This window comes from Dama dama, chromosome 7 (assembly GCF_033118175.1).
Source record: "Dama dama isolate Ldn47 chromosome 7, ASM3311817v1, whole genome shotgun sequence".
Taxonomy (NCBI): Eukaryota; Metazoa; Chordata; class Mammalia; order Artiodactyla; family Cervidae; genus Dama; species Dama dama.
The window spans coordinates 31,180,657-31,206,719 of NC_083687.1; the positions used below are offsets into that span (position 1 = coordinate 31,180,657).

Below are 26,063 nucleotides of genomic sequence, written 5' to 3' on the forward strand. Positions count from 1 at the left end.
AAAATAAGCAAATAGATCTCCTTCACATGAAGACTGGACACATTTCATTCTATGGGAGATTTTTTTGTCTGTTTGTTTTGTCTTTTGTATTTTGACTGTGCCATATGGCATGTGGGAACTTAGTTTCTTGACCAGGGATTGAACCTGCACCCTCTGCATTGGAAGCTCCAAGACCTAACCACTGGATGACCATGGAATTCCACAACTTGATTTTTAAAAAAGCATTTGATGCAAGAAAGTCTCTTGGGGCTTCCTTTGCTGTTTTCACCTCCTATGTAGTCCTCCCATGAGAACGTAAGAGGGTCACTCTGGGAAGGACTTCGGTCTTAACCACTGGACCACCAGGGAATTCCCTAAGACTGGACACATTGCAATCTGCTGCCTCTTTTCTGAGCTTTGGGGAGTAGTAGGGTGTCAGTTAGCCAGAGTGAGGTCCTGTGAGCCTTCTAAGAACTCTCTCTTAGTTCTCCATAGCCTTGTAGGTCTCACATATGCAAGCCTTGTTTTTCAAAGCTAGATGTCTGGGGGCTTGTTCCTCAAGTGAAATTCTTTAGAGTTGGGGTGCCAGATGTGGAGTCTAAATTCTTTACTCCTCAGTGAGAAGCTGGGAGTTGTGAGTTGCCGCTGGGAATAGAGTGTTTGGCCAGATTGCATCTTGGTCTCTCTGCCTGATTCAGTGTGGAATATTTCTCGCTGATTTGATGTGTAACAGTTCTTCAACTAGTTTCTGGTTTTCTTTTCTGTGTAGCTATAGATTGGGTGTGTCCATGGGAAGAGGTGAGTTCAGGGTCTCCAACTCTGCCATCTTGAACCAGAACCTCTGTTATTCTCTTTTGTTAATTTAGAATCCGCTTGTCAATATCCATGAAAGAAAATATATTTTAAATTGTATGAAAAGTAATCCTTTGGCAAATGTCACCCTGCAGTAGAACTGGATAAAATTCTAGATATTTGTGATTGAGGTTTCCAGACTACGATTCTTAACATCACAAATTCTCTCTCTGCTTCTTGCAAAATGTCTTTATAACCCTTATTCAGAATTCTCTGTAGTCATAATTGTGTGTGTGTTTGTAATCACTTATATAGAGTTTGTTCACTTACAGATATTATTTTATTTAATCTTAGTCATCACATCAATCAAAGCAGATTAGTTTCATCATCTGTTTACAGAAGAGGATCACCAGAGACCAGAAAGGAAAAGTAACTTAACTATAGTCATACTGCGAGCAGAGCCAGGATTCTAACTCCAGGAGATCTTGTTCCAGAGTCTGAGAATTTTGCTGTATGCATCTATAAATAATCATTATTAAGAAGTTTTTGGCTAAGGCAGATTATAAGAAAAATCTGTCAATTTCTCTTCCATTTATAGACAGGATCCATTTTGAGTCTAACAAGGTACTTCATTTTCATTTTGGTGGCTATAAAGCCCTTATTTTGTTGTTGTTTTCTTTTTCTCTGATGTTTCTCAAGTTAAATCAATCATCTTGTCTTGTCAAAATGTTTCAATTTAAACTTTATCATCTTTTAATTTCTTAATATATTTCTCTAAACAATGACAAACTTTGGATCCACAAGCTGTTAAGAGTTTCCAATGATAAGAGCTGTATTGTTTATAAATTGTCATACTTACTCTTTCTTTAATCTTTCGATGGAAATCACTGGCTCAGCATAATATCCTTTTCTAGTTAAATGTAGCAAAATGTTCTACCAAATAGATTAAAAAAACAAAATAACTATTTATTGAAAGATTAAAGTAGGGAGAATAACCCTTTGAGAAGAGATCCCTAGACATCTATGCTTGGAACATCTCTAGGGAGAGTTCAGAGGGGATTCAATGTGCTTTTTCTGTGCTTAGAATGGGAATGAAAGGCAAGTCCTCTGTGATTTATATTTACTCTTAGGTATATGACATTTGTCATATAAGACTCTGAGCAGCTTAACTGTTTCTGATAATTTTATACAAAGAGATAATCAACATATTATAGCCCTGATTCTTGGGTTTCCTTATGCACCAAAACCATATGTTTTTTCCAAGGTATGTACGCAGAGGAGTAAAGAATAGGGTAAATTGCCACAGTCAGTAAGTAGAACATAAGAGAATAGGTAAGAAGGAAGGTTTTTGTTTTTGTATATGTACAAACGTGTGGCTTTTTTTTTTTTTTTTCTGGTGTTTTGTGTATGTGTGTGTGTTTTATAGAAGGAAATTGAGACCGTTAGAAAGGGTGAGTGAGAGTAGCTGGGGAATCTCTTTGAATACAATTTGTCAAAATTATAGGGTGGAGCAAGTGGGTTTACTGCACAATTTTTTAGTTGGAAAAGCTTTGGTTTTCTTAATCTTTTTAATCATTCATTTTTGTATGAAGTTGATATAGCAGCACATATGCATTTCTACCTGAATACTTGTGAGTGTTTTTTTGTGCAAGAGATGAAAAACAGTATATAAAGAGCTGCCTCGTTTTACTATTTCCTATGTACTGAAAATTATTTAACTAGTCCTCTATGGTCATTTAGTTTGTTTGTAATCTTTCGTATGGCAATGCTTAAATAAATATCATGGCAAATACATAATTTTTTACATTAGCAAACACATCTGAAGGACAAGCTAGAAAGTGGAATTGCTTTGAGTGTGATATTTTTAATAGTTATTGCTAAAATATATGTTAGAGATTAAATCAACTGACACCCCCATCTGTGTGTATTTTACCACCCTCAGGCAAATATAACGTCTCAAACATTTTCAGTTAAGTTCAGTCGCTCAGTTGTGTCTGACTCTTTGCGACCCCATGAATTGCAGCACACCAGGCCTCCCTGTCCATCACCAACTCCTGGAGTATACTCAAACTCATGTCCATCGAGTCAGTGATGCCATCCAACCATCTCATCCTCTGTCGTCCCCTTCTCCTCCTGCCCTCAATCCCTCCCAGCGTCAGGCTCTTTTCCAATGAGTCAACTCTTCGCATGAGGTGGCCAAAGTATTGGAGTTTCAGCTTCAACATCAGTCCTTCCAATGAACACCCAGGACTGATCTCCTTTAGGACTGACTGGTTTGATCTCCTTGCAGTCCAAGGGACTCTCAAGAGTCTTCTCCAACACCACAGTTCAAAAGCATCAATTTTTTGGCACTCACAGGCCAACTGTCACATCCATACATGACTACTGGAAAAACCATAGATTTGACTATATGGACCTTTGTTGGCAAAGTAATGTCTCTTCTTTATAACACGCTGTCTAGGTTTGTCATAGCTTTTCTTCCAAGAAGCAAGTGTATGTTAATATCATGGCTACAATCACCATCTGCAGTGATTTTGGAGCCCCCAAAAATAAAGTCTGACACTGCTTCCACTGTTTCCCCATCTATTTGCCATGAAGTGATGGGACCAGATGCCATGATCTTAGTTTTCTGAATGTTGAGCTTTAAGCCAACTTTTTCACTCTCCTCTTTCACTTTCATCAAGAGGCTTTTTAGTTCCTCTTCACTTTCTGCCATAAGGGTGGTGTCATCTGCATATCTGAGGTTACTGATATTTCTCCCCAGCAATCTTGATTCCAGCTTGTGCTTCTTCTAGCCCAGTGTTTCTCATGATGTACTTCATCGAAATAGTATATCACTGTGTTTTAATTTGAAATTCTGCTTTGAATATTTGTATATTTTTTCATTAAAAATTATGTTATAGCTTTAGTAGCTTAGGAATGTTGTGCTGATGTTTTCTATTTCACTTCAAATATTTTTTTCAGAAGAAATATATTTGATTAAGAAATCATGATTTTCTATTTATCTGTTTTTTTCTTATTGTGCTTTCATGTAGATGCAGAAGTTTTCATATTTATTGTTTATCTATGAACAAGGTTGAATTTGGGGACAAGTTATCAGCAGGTGGTTTATGGGAAAAGGGATAGGATATTTCCCCCAGATTCTTGGCTCATTGGTCCCCTCTTGTACTCCAACATTCTTACTGCCTCTGTAGTAATGTACTTTTCTCCTCATTCCATCATTACAAGCACACTGACTTGCTCTTTTCTGATATTCTACAGAAATTCACTCTCAGTGTGAGGTACTCTTTTCTGAGACTGAATTTTTTTGCTGTTTTCACTATTCTCTTGCTGTTAAACAGCTTGGTATTTGGGGATTTTCCTGCATAAATAGCCCTGTTGCTGTGATGCCCTCTTTTGACACTGACACCGATTCTGCTGATGTGTATTCCCTCTGCCTACACATGATTTGAAGTTTGTGGATTTTAAAAAATGTCTTCTAGTTTTACGAAGGTTTAGGTTGTGGAGAACCTACTCTTTTTTAAAAGAGGATATTTAGGACTATTGCTAAGCTTCTATCTGTACCCAGAAATAAATTTTTATAAATACATCTGACAAGACTCTTCTTAGACACATTAATTTTAACGCTGCAATGAGGTTAAAACTGAGTCCTGTTCCTTTACTGTATTCACTGAATATCTGCCTTTACTCTATATGAGCTGCTTTATAGGTTTAACTCAGCATCCTAAATACGCTGCTTAGTTTTATGTATCACATATATCACACTGACTCAGAATTTATCATATATTTCTGTCCTTAATTATGTTGCAAGTGAATTTAATTCTAGCATTTCTAACCATTTTACTCACCATAGATCATCCTTATATACTTTCAGATGATGAACTTGCTTCATTTAATCCATATGGTCTACTAGAGCAGCTTTACTAATGCCATTGTTATCACTCCTTCTCAGAGCAATGGAGAACGTTACTACAGTGAATGAGTTTCTCCTGCTGGAACTGACCTCCACTCAGGAGCTGCAGCCTGTTCTCTTTATGACCCTCCTGATTATATACATGATCGACCTGTTTGGAAACGGGTCCATATTAGTGGTTGTCATCACGGAGCCAAGGCTCTACACCCCTATGTATTTTTTCCTGGGAAATCTTTCTTGTCTGGATATCTGCTATTCTTCAGTGACATTGCCCATACTAATGGCAAACCTCCTGTCTGCTCACAAGGCCATATCTTTCCTGGGCTGCATCACTCAGCTACACTTCTTCCACTTTTTGGGCTGCACTGAGTCCATCTTGCTGGCCATTATGGGTTTTGACCGATTTGTGGCCATCTGTTATCCACTTCGCTACTCTGTTATCATGAACCTTACAGTGTGTATTCTCTTGGCAGCCATGGCCTGGATCACCAGCTTCTTTTATGCTCTGACGCATTCTGTCATGACTGCACGTCTGAACTTTTGCCACTCTCTGAAACTCAATCACTTCTTTTGTGATGTGAAGCCCCTCTTGGAGTTGGCTTGTGGTGACATTCGGCTCAATCAGTGGCTCATTTTTATTGTCACTGGCAGCTTAGCTATGGCAGCATGCTTCCTCACTTTCCTCTCCTACTTGTATATCATCAGCTTCCTTCTGCTCAAGAACCATACCTGCCGTGGGCTCCACAAGGCTCTGTCCACATGTGCCTCCCATTTCATGGTGGTATCTCTGTTTTATGGAACTGTGGGGCTCACCTACATTTCCCCAACCTCTGCTACCTCTGTGATACAGGAGCGCTATGTGGCTGTCATACACACGACTGTCACTTCACTGCTGAATCCACTGATATACACCCTTAGGAATAAGGAAGTGAAGTTGGCTCTGAGCAGAGTCTTTGGGAGGAAACTGAAGCTGCCTAAAGAAAATCATTGGCAGTACTAGAAAAAAAATCAAAACTCCATTTTATGCTTGTGACATTTATTTCTCATTTTAATACTTTTGACACATGTCTTGAATTTTCTTTTCCTATCAGAAATTTGTTCCATTTGTAACTGTGTTCTTCACATGTATGATTCCAATTACTCATTAGTCATTCATTCACTTGAAATATGTTTTTCAGCAAGCAGTGTTCAGTTTGCAGAGGATACTACCCTGGAAAAGATCTATGAATACCTGACATGAGGACATGGATCTTTTTCATTTGAAAACATTTGCAAAGATAAGATGAACAAGTTAATGCATATATCTTTCAGAAGATAAAACACATGGAATATAATGAAGAATGAACATGTGCCAATGGGCACTCTTTTGTAAGATTGGGTCTATGAAATCTTCTTTAAGAAATGACATTTGAGCAGAATGCCAAAGGAAGTAGGGAAGTGAGTCATGCAAGTATGTGACAATAAAGCTTTTTATGTAGAAATGACAGAGAATGAAAGAGTGTTGGTATAGAGTGTTGTTCCAGTAAGAGGTCCCATGTGTCTGGAGCTCAGTGAGTAATGAAGCAGGTGGCAGGAGATAAGGGCAGAAAGTTGATGATAGTCATGTTATGGGCATTCTGTTATTTGGCTGAAAGCTTTCAGCACTTCCTCTAGGTGATTAGTATGATACAGGGCATTTGAGCCAAGAACTGACTTGACTTCTGTGGTGAAAGAATTACAATGTTACTGTGTTGAGAACAGAGAGTAGGGGAGCAAGGATGAAATTAGGATTTCCTTATAGTCTTTTGGATGAGAATTGATGGCAGCCTAGACAAGGGTAATAATGGTGGGTATAAGAGAAGCAGTTAGATTCTGGATGTATTTTGAACTCTCAACTTTCATTATTTACTGATAGCTATGTGGTAGGAAGATGAGAGGCATCAAGGATGATCATTAATTTTTATGTACTTATGTTAACACCAAGATATGTCAATAGTGTAGAAAAATCAGGCTATGAACAGAGAAGGGTGTGATAAAGGTTTTGATTTGTTTTTCTCACCATAGTAATGTTTTGAATTGAGTTCTCCTTCCTAGTAATTGGGCTTCCCCGATAGCTCAGATAGTAAGCAATCTGCCTGCAATGCAGGAGACCAGGATTCGATCCCTGGGTCAAGAAGATCCCCTAGAGAAGGGAATGGCTACCCACTCCAATATTCTTGCCTGGAGAATTCCATGAGCAGAGGAGCCTGGTGAGCTACAGTCCATAGATTTGCAAAGAGTGGGACATGACTGAAATGACTTAAAAGGGCACACACACAAGATCACCACAAGGTATAACAGTTTAAATGTGTTGGTCCACAAGATCTTAGTGATGTACAGACAATCATTAATATTAAGATAAAGGAAAAATTCTCAAGTATTTTCTTCTGATTTCTTTTCAGAATATGCCAATACAGGCAGACCTCAGAGATACTGTGGGTTTCCAGACCACCACCATAAAGATGACATGACAGTAAAGGAGGTCACACGAATACTTGGTTCCCGGTGCGTGTAAAAGTTATGTGTACACTATACTGTAATCTAGTAAGTGTCAATAGCATTATGTCTAAAAAACCATGTATGTACCTTAATTAAAAATACTTCATTGCTAAAAAAAAGCTATCATTTGAACTCCTCAGTGAGCTATAGTAATAACAACAAATATCACTGATCACAGGTCACCATAACAAATATAAAGTACTGGAAAAGTTTGAAATACTGAGAGAATCATCAAAATGTGACAGGAGATTCAAAGTGCTGTTGGGAAAATGGGAGCTGACAGGCTTGCTTAGTTAGACCTTGTGCCAAGTTGCCACAGACCTTCAATGTTGTAACAACATTACAATTTTGTAACAACAACAAAAAACCACAGTATCCATGGAGTGCAATTAAAAAAAAAACAACAATAAATCAAAGTATGTAGGTATCTCAAGTAGAAAAATGGTGAAAAATGCTGGACTCTCCTTCCTATACTGCCCTCTTCTTCTGGATCTTGGTCCTGAAAATCCTCAATGCCTCTCTGACTCCTTCAGAAGGATTTTTGATACATTGACCAACCTTTTGTTCCCAACCTGAGGGTTATATAAAGCAGTGCAACCTGCTGTTGCCAAAAGCATAAGTTTAGCTGTAGCAATTTTTTTATTTTTAAAAATTAATTAATTTATTTTAATTGGGTGCTAATTAGTTTACAATATTGTAGTAGCTTTTGCCATGCATTGACATGAATCAGCCATGGGTGTTCATGTGTCCCCCATTCTGAACCCCTCTCCTACCTCCCTCGCCATCCCATCCCTCAGGGTCATCTCAGTGCACTGGCCCTGAGTGCCCTGTCTCATGCATCAGACTTGGCCTGTAGAATTTTTGATCCCACTTTTGAAGTGAGGTGATTTCTCCCTTTGTAAAATAACTGAGATGTGCAGCTCTAGGTCTCTTCTCACAGCTTTAGTATCAGACAATATCCTTCAAAAATGCAGAATTATTCTCTATATCACCACCCCCAACTGGAAATAACTTCTGATTCGGCTTACTTCTTTTAGTCCACACTGACTGCTCTGCTCTAGGAACCAAACAAAGTCAAGAAAATTTCCTGCTGCTGTCTGGTTCATATCTTAACCTGTGCTACTTACTTTAAAAAGAGAAATTTGGCAGCTTTTTCTTAGTTTTGCAGAAATGGGCTTCCTTTCTTAACATCTTTCTACTCCCTTCTCTTGCCTCCACTGTTTTCTGAATATTTATTTCTATTTTATTGTTCTGGGATTCAGACTTTTTCTAAATCTTGTTTTGAAATAAAGTTTGGATTTATACTTCTTTCTCTCCTTTTTTCTTTCAGGAAAGTTTTAGAAGATAAGAGAGGAATACTGATTAATCCAACCATGTTATTAACACTGGTATTAACACTGACTTAATAACAGCCATATTAGCACTGGATGCTTTATTTGTAGATTTAAATAATAATTTTCATGGCTGAATTTCTGTAAATCTCTTCACCAAGAAAGCTGGCTGAAATTTGTGTGGTAGCAAAATAAATGCAGAATGATTAGAAAAAAATGAATCACTTGATATTATTGTCAATTGATTACAGTGGCTATGATGACATTTTACAGAAGGAGATAAAAAACAAAACTTTTAAGGTCTTCCCTGGTGGCTCAGAGTAAAAGAACCTGCTTGCTAATGCAGGAGACACAGATTCAATCCCCGATCCAGGAAAATCCAAATGCTCAGAGCAAGTAATCCCAGGCGCACAACTATTGAGCCTCTGCTCTAGAGCCCAAGAACCACATCTACTGAGTGCAAGTACTGAAACTAGTGAAGCTCATGTGTGTTAGAGCTAGTGCTCCGCAACAAGAGAAGCCACTGCAATGAGAAGCCCACGCACCGCAACTAGAGAGTGGGCCCCACTCACTGCAACTAGAGAAAATCTCATGCAGCAATGAAGACCCAGAGCAGACAAAATAAATAAATAAATAAATTTTTTAAAGCAAAACTTTTAGATATGCTTTTTTAAGATTTCACTCTTTTTTGAACAATTGCTTCTTTTATTCCTCTAAGTGTATGCTATTTAAATTTATGTAATTATGTAATGAAGTTCACATTAACATCATTTAAATTCAACAACAAAAACAACAGCAATAATAAAAAATTTCAACATTACCAGTTATAAGGATTTAATATTATGGAAAATTATAATGGTAGTACTATTTTGTGGAAAATGATAATAATGGTATTGTTCTTATTTTGCCCCTATAGACAATTTTACAATATACTTTAATTACTAGTAAGATACCTAAAGTCCCCAAAGTCTTCATCATTGCTATTTGGGGAAAAGTAATTAAATTCTCAGTATGCTGTGTGTGCTTTTTTAAAGAAATCATATAAGCAGGAGGGTTTATAAAGAAGAGGGTTCCTGGTGTTTGGTATGTGAGTTGGACGAGAACAGCAGATTCCAGCCATACTTCCGGTGGTTCCAAACATAAGAGGGGACAGATGGTAACACTACAGGAGAAAATTTCACTCCTGTTCACATAATAATATGAGGGAGAGGCCATTATTTCATTATGAGGGTAACATTTTTCTTCATGACAACTCCTGGTTGAACCTATACCACAGGAAATCAAATTAAACCAAACTGGGTAAGTGGGGCAAAAATAAGTTGTCTTGAAAAAACAAAGAGACTTCCTATGAGTTTTCTGCAAAGGGAAATCAGCTAAGTTAATTCCTCATGAAAGGAGACTAGAAAGATTGATTTAACAATGAACAAATATGTGTTGTGTGCCAGGTACTGTTATAGATTCTCAGAAGGCATCATTAAGAGACAATACACTGACTTTGTAAAGATTATATCCAACTAGGGGAGCAGGTAATACACAATAAAGACAGTAAATAGATAAATGATATGGGATTTCAGAAGGTGTTATATGTCATGGGGAAATGAAGGAGAGTGAAGGGGGTATGGAGTGTACGAGGGCACCAATAGGATGATCAGAGTGGGTCTCATTGAATAAATACCATTTGAGGTAAGATTGAAATGAAGTTAGGGCTTTTGTCAGATAGCTAATCACGGGGAAGAGCAAAGGGGAACAGCAAAGAGACCAGTGTGACTTGACTGATTGAACTCAGGGGAGAAAGGGAGGAAATTAGGCTGGAAGAGTAAACAGAAAAATACATTACAGAGGTTGTAGTCTTTCTTAGAATTTGAGTTTATGGAGAATTTCCTGGTGGTCCAGTGGTTAGGACTCCACACTTTCATGCCAAGTGTCCAGGATCCATCTCTGGAACTCTGTGTGACTAAGATCACACAAGCTGTGTGCTGTGGCAATGAATAAATAAGTTTGAATTTACAATCTGAGCTGAAGTGTGGTGGGAGGGTTATAACAAAAAGCATGATGATGGAAGGTGATTTACAGGCAAGGTTAGAAGCAAGAAGCTATTAATAATAATACTAGAACTGTTAATAAAAATAACTAAGACATGACATGGACTCACTTGATAGCTAAAGAAGTGAAAATAAGTGGTAAGATTCTGTGTGTATGCATTTCGTAATTGATCCAACAACTAGAAATTTTGAAGTAAAGGTCTAATGAGGTAGGTTGAAGAGAGAGAGGAAAGAATAAGAGTGGAGACCATCAATTTAGACATTGTTTGTGAGAAGCTTTGATGTAAAGATCAGGGAAAATGGACAGTGAAGAAAAACAGAGAGAAAGGAAGACTTTAAAAATTTTTTATGATAGAAGAAATAATAGCCTGTTCCTTTGCTGAAGAGAATGTTACATTAGAGAAAGGAAAAATAATTATGGAAGAGAGAATGGTACTGTGGGAGTGCACACCTGATTAAGCAAATGGGTATCATTGAAAACACAAGCAAGAGCTTTGGCTTTAAAAAAGCACAGATTGGGCAGGGAGCAAGACTCTTGAGGGAGAGGATATCTGTATGATTCATGTTGTTATATGACAGAAACTAACACACCATTATAAAGCAATTATCCTCTGTTAAAAATAAATTAAAAAGAAAGTACAATCACTTTCTAATAATATAGACACAAATGATAGTGAGTCTGGAAGTTGTTTTCAATTGCTTCAAATTTCTTATAGACAAGGAAGCAAGGTCAGCATTGGACAGTCAATATGGAGAAGAAGGTTGGCTGGAGGTTTGAAATGGTTATCCAGGAGTGTATGAGGGTGAATGGACTTGACGGTTGTAAGTAAGTCCTTGAATACATTGTAACTTGATCAAATAGAAGTTGAATTTCAGCTATGGTGTGAATTCAAATATAGTTGAATTTCAGCAAGTATTTAGCAAAAATCAATATTAGCATTCTGTGCATGTCAATTCAACAAAGGAATCTCTTGCATCATTGATGAATCCATTAGGGTTTGATATGTTTATGTTAATAATTAAGACAAAAGTGAATCAAGGAAGTTATATGCCTGGATTTCTCTCATTGGTCAGTTTTCCTGAAGTACAAAACTTTTTGAATACCGGAAGAAATGTTCCTCCATCTTTGTGTTATTCACAATATAATGGCTACAAATATGACACACTTCTAAGTTTAATCTGCATCATTTCCACCACTTTCTTAAGTCTAGACAATCAAAAAACCATAAACCATGCTTATAATTTTTAGAATTTACCAATTCCTTGGCATAAATACTTCCACCATGACCAACTGCAAGCTGTTAATGTGGTTCACTGAACATGAATTTGGGAATAAATGAGCAGGCCATTTTACGGCATCGCCAACATACAGATACAATAAAAGTGATAAACTCTAAAATGCTAAAATAGGAACATCTAAAATGATTAAGGAGTGATATTTTGTGTAATTTTGTTGTTGTTTAGTCACTAAGTTGTGTCTAACTCTTTGTGACCCATGGACTGCAGCACATCAGGTTTCTCTGTCCTTCACTATCTCCTGGAGTTTGCTCAAATTCATGTCCATTGAGTTGGTGATGCTGTCTCACGATTTCATCCTCTGTCACCTGCTTCTCCTTTTGCCTTCAATCTTCCCCAGCATCAGAGTCTTTTCCCTTGAGTTGGCTCTTCTCATCAGGTGGCTAAAGTACTGGACCTTCAGCTTTAGCATCAGTCCTTCCAACAAAATCCAGGGTTGATTTTCTTTAGGATCAACTGGTTTAATCTTGCTGTCCAGGGGACTTTCAAGAGTCATTTCTAGCACTATAACTCAAAAGCAGCAGTTCTTTGGTGCTCAGCATTCTTTATGGTCTGACTCTCACATCCATTATTACTAAAATGTCTGCTAGAGATTAAACCAATTGACATCCCCATCTGTGTGTATTTCACCACCTTCAAGAAAATAAATGTTGCAAACATTTTAATCTTTGTCAAAATAGTATATCATTGAATTTTAATTTTAATTTCTGTTTTGAATATTTGTATATTTTTTCCTCACTAAAAAGTATGTTATAGTTTTAGTGGCTTCATTTGGAGTGCTGTGCTGCCATTTTTCTGTTTCACAACAAATATTTCTTTCTGGTAAGAAATCATGATTTTCTATTTTTCTTTTTTTTTTTTCTTATCATACTTTCATGTAGATACAGAAGTTTATCTATTTATTGTTTATATATGAACAAGTTGGATTTGGGGGGCAAGTTATCAGGAGGTTATTATGGCATGGGGGATAGGGTGTTTTCCCCAGATTCTTGGCTCATTGGTCCTCTCTTCAGTTGCAACATTTTTACTGTCTTTGTGGTAACATACTTTTCTCTTCATCATTACATGCATACTGACTTGTGCATTACATGCACACTCCCTGGTATTCTGGAGAAATTCACTGTCAATGTGAGGCATTCTCTTTCTGAGACTGATAATTTTCTGCTGTTTTCAGTATTCTTTTTTTTTTTTTTTCATTTATTTTTATTAGTTGGAGGCTAATTACTTTACAATATTGTAGTGGTTTTTGCCATACATTGACATAAATCAGCCATGGATTTACATGTGTTCCCCATCCTGACCCCCCCTCCCACCTCCCTCCCCATCCCATCCCTCTGGGTCATCCCAGTGCACCAGCCCTGAGCACTTGTCTCATGCATCCAACCTGGACTGGCAATCTGTTTCACACTTGATAATATACATGTTTCAATGCTGTTCTCTCAGATCATCCCACCCTCGCCTTCTCCCACATAGTCCAAAAGTCTGGTCTATACATCTGTTTCTCTTTTGCTGTCTTGCATATAGGGTTATCGTTACCATCTTTCTAAATTCCATATATATGCATTAGTATACTGTATTGGTGTTTATCTTTCTGGCTTACTTCACTCTGTATAATGGGCTCCAGTTTCATCATCTCATTAGAACTGATTCAAATGTATTCTTTTTAATGGCTGAGTAATATTCCATTGTGTATACGTACCACAGCTTTCTTATCCATTCATCTGCTGATGGGCATCTAGGTTGCTTCTATGTCTTGTCTATTATAAACAGTGCTGAGATGACCATTGGGGTACATGTGTCCCTTTCAGTTCTGGTTTCTTTGGTGTGTATGCCCAGGAGTGGAATTGCTGGATCATATGTTTTCAGTATTCTTTTGCTACTAAAACTTCTTAGTACTTTGGGATTTTCCTGCATAAATAGCCCTGTTGCTGCGATGCCCTCTTCTGATGCTGACACCAATTCTGCTGATTTGTGTTTCCTCTGCCTACACATGACTTGAAGTTTTGGGGTTTACAAATTTTTTTTTTCTAGTTTCATGAAAGTTTAGGTTGTGAAGAACCTACTCTTATTTTTTTAAGCAGATATTTAGGACTACTGCTAAGTTTCTACTTCTACCAGAAATGAGAATTGTGCCTACTATGTCCACTTAAAAATATTTAAATTTTTACAAATACATCTGACAAGACTCTTTTTAGATACACTAATTTTAATGCTACAATGAGGCTAAAACTGAGTCCTGTCCTTTTACTGTATTCACTAAATATCTGCTCTTATTCTTTATGAGTTGCTTTATAGGTTTAACTCAGCATCCTAAATATGCTTCTTAGTTCTATGTATCACATATATCACACTGACTCAGAATTTATCATATATTTCTGTCCTTAATTATGTTGCAAGTGAATTTAATTCTAGCATTTCTAATTATTTTACTCACCATAGATCATCCTTATATACTTTCAGATGATGAACTTGCTTCATTTAACCCATGCAGTCTACTAGAGCAGCTTTACTAATGCCATTGTTATTACTCCTTCTCAGAGCAATGGAGAACGTTACTACAGTGAATGAGTTTCTCCTGCTGGAACTGACCTCCACTCAGGAGCTGCAGCCTGTTCTCTTTATGACCCTCCTGATTATATACATGATCGACCTGTTTGGAAATGGGTCCATATTAGTGGTTGTCATCTCAGAGCCAAGGCTCTACACCCCTATGTATTTTTTCCTGGGAAATCTTTCTTGTCTGGATATCTGCTATTCTTCAGTGACATTGCCCATACTAATGGCAAACCTCCTGTCTGCTCACAAGGCCATATCTTTCCTGGGCTGCATCACTCAGCTACACTTCTTCCACTTTTTGGGCTGCACTGAGTCCATCTTGCTGGCCATTATGGGTTTTGACCGATTTGTGGCCATCTGTTATCCACTTCGCTACACTGTTATCATGAACCTCAAGGTGTGTATTCTCCTGGCAACTGTGGCCTGGATCACCAGCTTCTTTTATGCTCTGATGCATTCTGTCATGACTGCACGTCTGAACTTTTGCCACTCTCTGAAACTCAACTACTTCTTCTGCGATGTGAAGCCCCTCTTAGAGTTAGCTTGTGGTGACATTTGGCTCAATCAGTGGCTCATTTTTATTGTCACTGGCAGCTTAGCTATGGCAGCATGCTTTCTCACTTTCCTCTCCTACTTGTATATTATCAGCTTCCTTCTGTTCAAGAACCAGACCTGCCGTGGACTCCACAAGGCTCTTTCTACATGTGCCTCTCATTTCATGGTTGTATCTCTGTTTTATGGAACTGTGGGGCTCACCTATATCCCCCCTGCCTCTGCCACATCTGTATCACAGGGACGGTATGTGGCTGTCATACACACCACTGTCACTTCACTGCTGAATCCACTGATATACACCCTTAGGAATAAGGAAGTAAAGTTGGCTTTGAAGAGCGTCTTTGGGAGGAAACTGAAGCTGACTAAAGAAAATCATTGGCCACACAGGAATAAATAAAAACTGCTTTTTATGACTTTCATTTTCTCACATTTAATAAATTTGATACATTTCTTGAATTCTTTTTTCATTTCAGAAATGGTAGGGAGATGAGAGCCATCAAGGATGATCAGTAATTTTTACTTATTTATGTTAACACCAAGAAATGTCTATAGTGTAGAATTAGGCTATGAATAGAGCAAGGGTGTGATAAAGGTTTTTATTTGCTTTTTACATAATAAAATTGTTTTGAATTGAGTTTTCCTTCTTACTAACTAATCCTCTTTATGCATAGAACAATATATTAAAAAACTAATCGAGATTAGTATGCAGGCTTTACTTTCAAAGACAACTTCATTTGTGACAATTTATTCTCTCTCAGTTCAGTTCAATTCAGTCGGTCAGTTGTGTCTGACTCTTTGCCACACCATGAATCGTAGCATGCTAGGCCTCCCTGTCCATCACCAACTCCTGCAGTTTTATTCAATTTTTCTGGTAATAAGAGCAATAATAAAAAAAATAGCTTCACCATTATGGAATTTATACATAACTAAAAAGAATCAGATAAGAATATAAACATACAAGTATGGCAGGAAATGGCAGGTGAAAAAGACATTCTAAATGTTAATTAGAAGTAAAATCTAGGATGAATAGAGAGCATTTGTCTAAAAGAGAAACTGTATTATATTTGATCCTTTATAAAATTACCAGAAAGGTATAACAGTCTAAGCGTAGTGGTCCACAGGATACTAGTGATGTTGAAATAATCATTAATGTTAAGATAAATGAAATCTTCTCAAATATTTTCTTATGACTTCTTTTCAGAATATGCCAGTACAGGCATACCTCAGAGATGCTGCCGGTTTGTTTCAAGCCCTAAAGCAGATGTGGTAATAAAGCAAGTCACATGAATACTTTTTTCCCCAGTGCATATGTTCATACCATAGTGTGTAATCTATTAAATGTACAATAGAATTATGTCTAAAAATAAAGTATGTACCTTCATTAAAAATACTTTATTGCTAAAAAATCCTCACCATCATCTGAATCTTCAGTGAGCTGTGGTAATAGCATCAAAGATCACTGATTGCAGAAAACCATATGAATATAATAACACTAGAAAAGTTTGAAATATTGTGAGAATTACCAAAATGTGACAGGAGATTCAAAGTGTGCAAATGCTCTTTGGAAAATTGTGTTGACAGGCTCACTCAATGCTGGGCTGTCATAGATCTTCAATTTGTAAAAAAAAAAAAAAAAAAAGCATAATATCTGCAGATTGCAATAAACTGAAATACAATAAATCAAGGAGATTTATTGTACCTCAAGGAGAAAAATGGTTAAAAAAATAAATGCTGGACCCTCCTTTCTGTACTGCCCTCCTCTTCCAGATCTTAGTCCTGCAAATCCTCACTGCCTGGTTAGCTCTCTGACTCCTTCAAAAGGATTTTAAATATGTTGACTGACTTTCAGTTCTCCTCTTGAAGGTTTGTGTAAAACTGTTGCCAAAACTGTAAAATTATTTGAAACTTTTTGGATCTGTTTTTTTTTTTATCCCATTTATTTTTATTAATTGGAGACTAATTACTTTACAATATTGTAGTGGTTTTTGCCATACATTGACATGAATCAGCCATGGATTTACATGTGTTCCCCATCCTGACCCCCTCTCCCACCTCCCTCCCCATCCCATCCCTCTGGGTCATCCCAGTGCTTCAGCCCCGAGCACTTGTCTCATGCATCCAACCTGGACTGGCAATCTGTTTCACACTTGATAATATACATGTTTCAATGCTGTTCTCTCAGATCATCCCACCCTCGCCTTCTCCCACAGAGTCCAAAAGTCTGTTCTGTACATCTGTGTCTCTTTTGCTGTCTTGCATATAGGGTTATCATTACCATCTTTCTAAATTCCATATATATGCGTTAGTATACTGTATTGGTGTTTATCTTTCTGGCTTACTTCACTCTGTATAATGGGCTCCAGTTTCATCATTTCATTTGAACTGATTCAAATGTATTCTTTTTAATGGCTGAGTAATATTCCATTGTGCATATGTACCATAGCTTTCTTATCCATTCGTCTGCTGATGGGCCTCTAGGTTGCTTCCATCACCTGGCTATTATAAACAGTGCTGAGATGAACACTGGGGTACATGTGTCTCTTTCAGATCTGGTTTCCTCGGAGTGTATGCCCAGGAGTGGGATTGCTGGGTCATATGGCAGTTCTATTTCCAGGTTTTTAAGGATCTCCACACTGTTCTCCATAGTGGCTGTACTAGTTTGCATTCCCACCAACAGTGTAAGAGGGTTCCCTTTTCTCCACACCCTCTCCAGCATTTATTGCTTGTAGACTTTTGGATAGCAGCCATCCTGACTGGCGTGTAATGGTACCTCATTGAGGTTTTGATTTGCATTTCTCTGATAATGAGTGATGTTGAGCATCTTTTCATGTGTTTGTTAGCCATCTGTATGTCTTCTTTGGAGAAATATCTGTTTAGTTCTTTGGCCCATTTTTTGATTGGGTCATTTATTTTTCTGGAATTGAGCTTCAGGAGTTGCTTGTATATTTTTGAGATTAATCCTTTGTCTGTTGCTTCATATGCCATGATTTTCTCCCAATCTGAGGGCTGTCTTTTCACCTTGCTTATAGTTTCCTTTGTTGTGCAAAAGCTTGTAAGTTTCATTAGGTCCCATTTGTTTATTTTTGCTTTTATTTCCAGTATTCTGGGAGGTGGGTCATAGAGGATCCTGCTGTGATTTATGTCAGAGAGAGTTTTGCCTATGTTCTCCTCTAGGAGTTTTATAGTTTCTGGTCTTACATTTAGATCTTTAATCCATTTTGAGTTTATTTTTGTGTATGGTGTTAGAAAGTGTTCTAGTTTCATTCTTTTACAAGTGGTTGACCAGTTTTCCCAGCAACACTTGTTAAAGAGGTTGTGTTTTTTCCATTGTATATCCTTGCCTCCTTTGTTGAAGATAAGGTGTCCATAGGTTCATGGATTTATCTCTGGGCTTTCTATTCTGTTCCACTGATCTATATTTCTGTCTTTGGGCCAGTACCATACTGTCTTGATGACTGTGGCTTTGTAGTATAGTCTGAAGTCAGGCAGGTTGATTCCTCCAGTTCCATTCTTCTTTCTCAAGATTACTTTGGCTATTTGAGGTTTTTTGTATTTCCATACAAATTGTGAAATTATTTGTTCTAGATCTGTGAAAAATACCATTGGTAGCTTGATAGAGATTGCACTGAATCTATAGATAGTTTTGGGTAGTATAGCCATTTTGACAATATTGATTCTTCCAATCCATGAACACAGTATATTTCTCCATCTCCACAAAGAGGTTTGTGTCCTCTTTGAATTCTTTCTTCAGTGTTTTATAGTTTTCTATGTATAGGTCTTTTGTTTCTTTCGGTAGATATACTCCTAAGTATTTTATTCTTTTTGTTGCAATGGTGAATGGTATTGTTTCCTTAATTTTTCTTTCTGTTTTCTCATTGTTAGTATATAGGAATGCAAGGGATTTCTGTGTGTTAATTTTATATCGTGCAACTTTACTATATTCGTTGATTAACTCTAGTAATTTTCTGGTAGAGTCTTTAGGGTTTTCTATGTAGAGGATCATGTCATCTGCAAACAGTGAGAGTTTCACTTCTTTTCCTATCTGGATTCCTTTTCCTTCTTTTTCTGCTCTGATTGCTGTGGCCAAAACTTCTAACACTATGTTGAATAGTAGTGGTGATAGTGGGCACCCTTGTCTTGTTCCTGATTTCAGGGAAAATGCTTTCAATTTTTCACCATTGAGGGTAATGTTTGCTGTGGGTTTGTCATATATAGCTTTTATTATGTTGAGGTATGTTCCTTCTATTCCTGCTTTCTGGAGAGTTTTAATCATAAATGGGTGTTGAATTTTGTCAAAGGCTTTTTCTGAATCTATTGAGATAATCATATGGTGTTTATCTTTCAATTTGTTAATGTGGTGTGTTACATTGATTGATTTGCGGATATTAAAGAATCCTTGCATTCCTGGGATAAAGCCCACTTGGTCATGATGTATGATTTTTTTTTAATATGTTGTTGGATTCTGTTTGCTAGAATTTTGTTAAGGAGTTTTCATCTATGTTCATCAGTGATATTGGCCTGTAGTTTTCTTTTTTTGTGGCATCTTTGTCTGGTTTTGGAATTAGGGTGATGGTGGCCTCATAGAATGAGTTTGGAATTTTACCTTCTTCTGCAATTTTCTGGAAGAGTTTGAGTAAGATAGGTGTTAGCTCTTCTCTAAATTTTTGGTAGCATTCAGCTGTGAAGCCATCTGGTCCTGGGCTTTTGTTTGCTGGAAGATTTCTGATTACAGTTTCAATTTCCTTGCTTGTAATGGGTCTGTTAAGATCTTCTATTTCTTTCCAGTTCAGTTTTGGGAAGTTATACTTTTCTAAGAATTTGTCCATTTCATCCAAGTTGTCCATTTTATTGGCATAGAGCTGCTGGTAGTAGTCTCTATGATCCTTTGTATTTCAGTGTTGTCTGTTGTGATCTCTCCATTTTCATTTCTAATTTTGTTAATTTGGTTCTTCTCCCTTTGTTTCTTAATGAGTCTTGCTAACGGTTTGTCAATTTTGTTTATTTTTTCAAAAAACCAGCTTTTAGCTTTGTTGATTTTTGCTATGGTCTCCTTAGTTTCTTTTGCATTTATTTCTGCCCTAATTTTATTTTATTTATTTATTTTTTTGCCCTAATTTTAAAGATTTCTTTCCTTCTGCTAACTCTGGGGTTCTTTATTTCTTCCTTCTCTAGTTGCTTTAGGTGTAGAGTTAGGTTATTTATTTGACTTTTTCCTTGTTTCTTGAAGTAAGCCTGTAATGCTACGAACCTTTCCCTTAGCACTGCTTTTACAGTGTCCCATAGGTTTGGGGTTGTTTTGTTTTCATTTTCATTTGTTTCTATGCATATTTTGATTTCTTTTTTGATTTCTTCTATGATTTGTTGGTTATTCAGAAGTGTATTATTTAGACTCCATATGTTTGAATTTTTAATAATTTTTTTCCTGTAATTGAGATCTAATCTTACTGCCCTGTGGTCAGAAAAGATGACTGGAATGATTTCAATTTTTTTGAATTAACCAAGGCTAGATTTATGGCCCAGGATGTGATCTGTTCTGGAGAAGGTTCCGTGTGCACTTGAGAAAAAGGTGAAGTTGACTGTTTTGGGGTGAAATGTCCTATAGTTATCAATTAGGTCTAGCTGTTCCATTGTGTCATTTAAAGTTTGTGTTTCCTTGTTAATTTTCTGTCTAGTTGATCTATCCATAGTTGTGAGTTTGGCATTAAAGTCTCCCACTATTATTGTGTTACTATTAATTTCCTCTTTCATACCCCTTAGCGTTTGCCTTACATATTGTGGTGGTCCTATGTTAGGTGCATATATATTTATAAATGTTATATCTTCTTCTTGGATTGATCCTTTGATCATTATGTAGTGTCCTTCTTTGTCTCTTTTCACAGCCTTTATTTGAAAGTCTATTTTATCTGATATGAGTATTGTGGCTCCTGCTTTCTTTTGGTCTCTGTTTGCATGAAATATTTTTTTCCAGCCCTTCACTTTCAGTCTGTATGTGTCCCTTGTTTCAAGGTGGGTCTCTTGTAGACAGCATATATAGGGGCCTTGTTTTTTTTTATCCATTCAGCCAGTCTTTGTCTTTTGGTTGGGGCATTCAACCCATTTACACTTAAGGTAATTATTGATAGGTATGGTCCCATTATCCTTTACTTTGTTGTTTTGGGTTCACGTTTATACAACTTTTCTGTGTTTCCTGTCTAGAGAAGATCCTTTAGCATTTGTTGAAGAGCTGGTTTGGTGGTGCTGAATTCTCTCAGCTTTTGCTTGTCTGTAAAGCTTTTGAATTCTCCTTCATATCTGAGTGAGATCCTTGCTGGGTTCAGTAATCTGGGTTGTAGGTTATTCTCTTTCATTACTTTCAGTACGTCCTGCCATTCCCTTCTGGCCTGAAGGGTTTCTATTGATAGATCAGCTGTTATCCTTATGGGAATCCCATTGTGTGTTATTTGTTGTTTCTCCCTTGCTGCTTTTAATATTTGTTCTTTGTGTTTGATCTTTGTTAATTTGATTAATATGTGTCTTGGGGTGTTTCTCCTTGGGTTTATCCTGTTTGGGACTCTCTGGGTTTCTTGGACTTGGGTGGTTATTTCCTTTCCCATTTTAGGGAAGTTTTCAGCTATTATCTCCTCGAGTATTTTCTCTTGGCCTTTCTTTTTGTCTTCTTCTTCTGGGACTCCTATGATTCAAATGTTGGGACATTTCACATTGTCCCAGATGTCCCTGAGGTTGTCCTCATTTCTTTTGATTCTTTTTTCTTTTTTCCTCTCTGCTTCATTTATTTCCACCATTTTATCCTCTACCTCACTTATCCTATCTTCTGCCTCCGTTATTCTACTCTTCGTTCCCTCCAGAGTGTTTTTGATCTCATTTATTGCATTATTCATTTTTAATTGACTCTTTTTTATTTCTTCTAGGTCCTTATTAAACATTTCTTGCATCTTCTCAATCTTTGTTTCCAGGCTATTTATCTGTAACTCCATTTTGTTTTCAAGATTTTGGATCATTTTTATTATCATTATTCTAAATTCTTTTTCAGGTAGATTCCCTATCTCCTCCTCTTTTGTTTGGCTTGGTGGGCATTTTTCATATTCCTTTACCTGTTGGGTATTTCTCTGCCTTTTCATCTTGTTTAGATTGCTGTGTCTGGAGTGGGCTTTCTGTATTCTGGTGGTCTGTGGTTCCTTTTTATTGTGGAGGTTTCACCCAGTGGGTGGGGTTGGACGATTGGCTTGTCAAGGTTTCCTGGTTAGGGAAGCTTGTGTCAGTGTTCTGGTGCATGGAACTGCATTTCTTCTCTCTGGAGTGCAATGGAGTGTTCAGTAATGAGTTTTGAGATGGGTCTATGTGTTAAATATGACTTTGGGCAGCCTGTATGTTGATGCTCAGGGCTATGTTCCTGCATTGCTGGGTAATTTGTGTGGTATGTCCTGCTCTGGAACTTATTGGCTCTTGGGTGGTGGTTGGTTTCAGTGTAGGTATGGAGGCTTTTGGATGGTCTCTTATTACTTAATGTTCCCTGTAGTCAGGAGTCTTCTGGTGTTCTCAGGGTTTGGTCTTAAGTCTCCTGCCTCTGGATTTCAGTTTTACTCTTCCAGTAGTCTCAAGACTTCTCCAACTATACAGCACTGATAATAAAACTTCTAGGTTAATGATGAAAAGATTCTCCACCATGAGGGACACCCAGGGAGGTTCATAGAGTTACATGAAGAAGAGGAGAGGGAGGAGGGAGATAGGGATGAGCAGGAAGAGAAAAAGGGGGACTCAAGAGGAGAGAGAGAGATCTACACAGTTCTCTGTTCCCAAAGTGTTCTCTGTAGCCCAGACACCCACAGAGATTCACAGAATTGGATTGGGAAGAGAAGGGGAAGGGAGGAAATATACGTGTTCTGAAGTAGAAAATGGAGAGTCAAAAGTGGGAGAGAGTAATCAACACACTCCTGAGTAAAAATGGGTACTGAATATTGGATTCTTAAATGTCCAAAATTGATATTAAATACTGAAAAACAAAGATTCAAAATCTAGAGTAGAGTTTAAACTCTTAAAAATATAATATTAAAAACAAAAACAAAACACAAAAATTTTTAGAAATATATATGAAGTTTGGTTTAAAAATATGGCTTCTCCTTTTTTTTTTTTTTTGCAAGGTTATAGTGAAATGAATATGAAAATTGAGGAGTAATAGAGGACTTTAAAAGTAAATAAGAGAAAAATATAAAACAAGAAACAAAATTTTTTTTCCTAATTAAAAAAATAGTAAACATATATGAAAATGGAAATGAAAGTTAAGGAGTAATGGGAGAGTAATAGGGAATTTTAAAAGAAAATAAAAGAGAAAAAATAAAAAAAGAAAAGAAAAGAAAAAAATTTTTTTTTCATTAAAAAAAAATATATATATATATATATAGGAATTTCTCTGGAGCTGTTGCGGTCAGTGTGGGTTTGATTCAGTTTCATATAGCTCCTCGTTCCAGCTTACACTTCTCAATATCTATAGGCCCCTTCCAGTGTAGTCGGTGTTATCTACAGGGATTTTAATCTGTTGCACCAGTCCCTTCTGAATCGGTTCCCTTTATTTATTTGGCTTCTGTTTGCCGGCCTCTTCAGTGTCTAATTTCCGCCCTGACACAGGAGGGCGGAGGTGGTCTCTTGTTTAGGTTCGCTGATTCAGTCGTGCTGCGGCGAGAGGTGCGCTGCAGACAGATATCGCTTTGTATGGGTAGCACTCGCAGTGTTCCGGCCACAGTGGGTTTGCCCCACTCACGGGTGTGTGCTTTCCCCGTCCTCACTGCTCAGGCTCCCGGCTGCTCTATATGGAGCGGGCCCTGCGTTGCGTGCGGTTCCAGTTTTCGGGTATTCCACAAAAGCGCGGACTCGGTTGGGCCTGTGTTTTGTGCCTTCCCCGGCCGGAGCAGCTCAGACAGCCAGGAGCTTGACGGGCACACTCTCCCCGGGTGCGGTGAGCCTTCTTCCCTCCGTGGTCCCAGCCTCAGTTTCCACGCACGCCAGTCGGGTGCGTGCACCTTGTGTCTATTCTTGGGAGCTGGCCTCTAGCCGCGACCCTCACAGCGGATGTCGACCATCCAGAATCTCAGGAAGTCTTTGGTTAGAAACTGGAGGCCTGTTTGCAGTTTGGTATGGGGTGCCATCTCCGAGGCCGAGTTTGCTCCTTTCCCCTCCCCCCTGCCTCCTGCCTCTGGCGGGGATGGGCGGTCCGCAGCCAGCTAGCTCTTCTCTGGAATTGCTCAGTCCTTTTGTTCTGCGAATGGCCGGCTGTGTGTTCGGGCCGGTTAATTTTCTCTCTCTCTCTCTCTCTATTGCTATCCCACAGTTTAAGTTGCTATCTCACGTTAATTCCCTCCGATTGCCCTCAGGGCATTCAGGCTCAGTCCTTACCCTAAGCAATGCCGCCCGCTCCTCTCCGTTCCACCCCCACTTGCTGGTGGCGGATGCGGGCGTCTGGGGTACTTTTCTGCTGGGAGTTGCTTTTAGGCATGTAATCTGTGGGTTTTATTTATGTTTCCTCCCAGTTAGGTTGCCCTCCGAGATTCGAAAACTTCCCCCAGACCTGCCCATGAGAGGGTTTCCTGGTGTTTGGAAACTTCCTCTATTACGACTCCCTTCCCGGGACAGGTCTCTGTCCCTAGCTCTTTTATCTCTCTTTTTATCTTTTATATTTTGTCCTACCTCCTTTCAAAGACGATGGGCTGCTTTTCTGGGTGCCTGATGTCTTCTGCTAGTGGTCAGAAGTTGTTTTGTGAAGTTTGCTCAGCATTCAAATGTTCTTTTGATGAATTTGTAGGGGAGAAAGTGGTCTCCCTGTCCTATTCCTCTGCCATCTTGGCTCCTCCCGCCTCTAGGAGTTTTATAGTTTCTGATCTTACATTTAGATCTTTAATCTGTTTTGAGTTTATTTTTGTGTATGGTGTTAGAAAGTGTTCTAGTTTCATTCTTTTACAAGTGGTTGACCAGTTTCCCCAGCACCACTTGTTAAAGAGACTGTCTTTTCTCCATTGTATATTTTTTCCTCCTTTGTCAAAGATAAGGTATCCATAGGTATGTGGATTTATCTCTGGACTTTCTGTTTTGTTCCATTGATCTATATTTCTGTCTTTGTGCCAGTACCATACTGTCTTGATGACTGTGGCTTTTCAGGAACAAGACAAGGGTGCCCACTCTCACCACTACTATTCAACATAGTTTTGGAAGTTTTGGCCACAGCAATCAGGGCAGAAAAAGAAGGAAAAGGAATCCAGATAGGAAAAGAAGAAGTGAAACTCTCACTGTTTGCAGATGACATGATCCTCTACATAGAAAACCCTAAAGACTCTACCAGAAAATTACTAAAGTTAATCAATGAATATAGTAAAGTTGCACGATATAAAATTAACACACAGAAATCCCTTGCATTCCTATACACTAACAATGAGAAAACAGAAAGAGAAATTAAGGAAACAATGCCATTCACCATTGCAACAAAAAGAATAAAATACTTAAGAGCATATCTACCTAAAGAAACAAAAGACCTATACATAGAAAACTATAAAACACTGATGAAATAAATCAAAGAGGACACAAATAGATGGAGAAATATACTGTGTTCATGGATTGGAAGAATCAATATTGTGAAAATGAAAGTTAATGAAATTCTTTACCCAAAGCAATCTATAGATTCAATGCAATCCCTATCAAGCTACCAACAGTATTTTTCACAGAACTAGAACGAATAATTTCACAATTTGTGTAGAGACACAAAAAACCTCAAATAGCCAAAGCAATCTTGAGAAAGAAGAATGGAACTGGAGGAATCAACCTGCCTGACTTCGGACTATACTACAAAGCCACAGTCATCAAGACAGTATGGATCTGGTTTTTGAAGTGAGGTGATTTCTTTCTTTGTAAACCAGCTGAGATTTGCAGTTGTAGAGCTGTTCTGCTCACAGCTTTAATAACAGACTATTTCCTTCAAATACACAGAGTTTCTCTCTACATCATCACTTCCTTCCTGAAATAATTCTGTCAAATGTGGCTTACTCCTTTGATTCTTTGAGTCCATGCTGACTACTCCTAGAAACCAAATCAGGTTAAGAA

At 37.8% G+C, this 26,063-nt stretch overlaps 2 protein-coding genes across 2 annotated transcripts; both read left to right on the forward strand.

Annotated features, from left to right (window-relative positions):
- The first annotated feature begins 4,727 nt into the window (after positions 1–4,727).
- LOC133059275 (olfactory receptor 12D3-like) lies at positions 4,728–5,684 on the forward strand. Its single transcript, XM_061146269.1, has one exon. The coding sequence runs from the start codon at positions 4,728–4,730 to the stop codon at positions 5,682–5,684; it is 957 nt and encodes a 318-aa protein (XP_061002252.1).
- Positions 5,685–14,412: 8,728 nt separating this feature from the next.
- LOC133059114 (olfactory receptor 12D3-like) lies at positions 14,413–15,351 on the forward strand (the record flags this gene model as incomplete). Its single annotated transcript, XM_061146151.1, has 1 exon — positions 14,413–15,351. A coding segment is annotated over exon 1 (939 nt), but the record flags the coding sequence as incomplete, so codon positions are not given.
- Between the last annotated feature and the right edge of the window lie 10,712 nt (positions 15,352–26,063).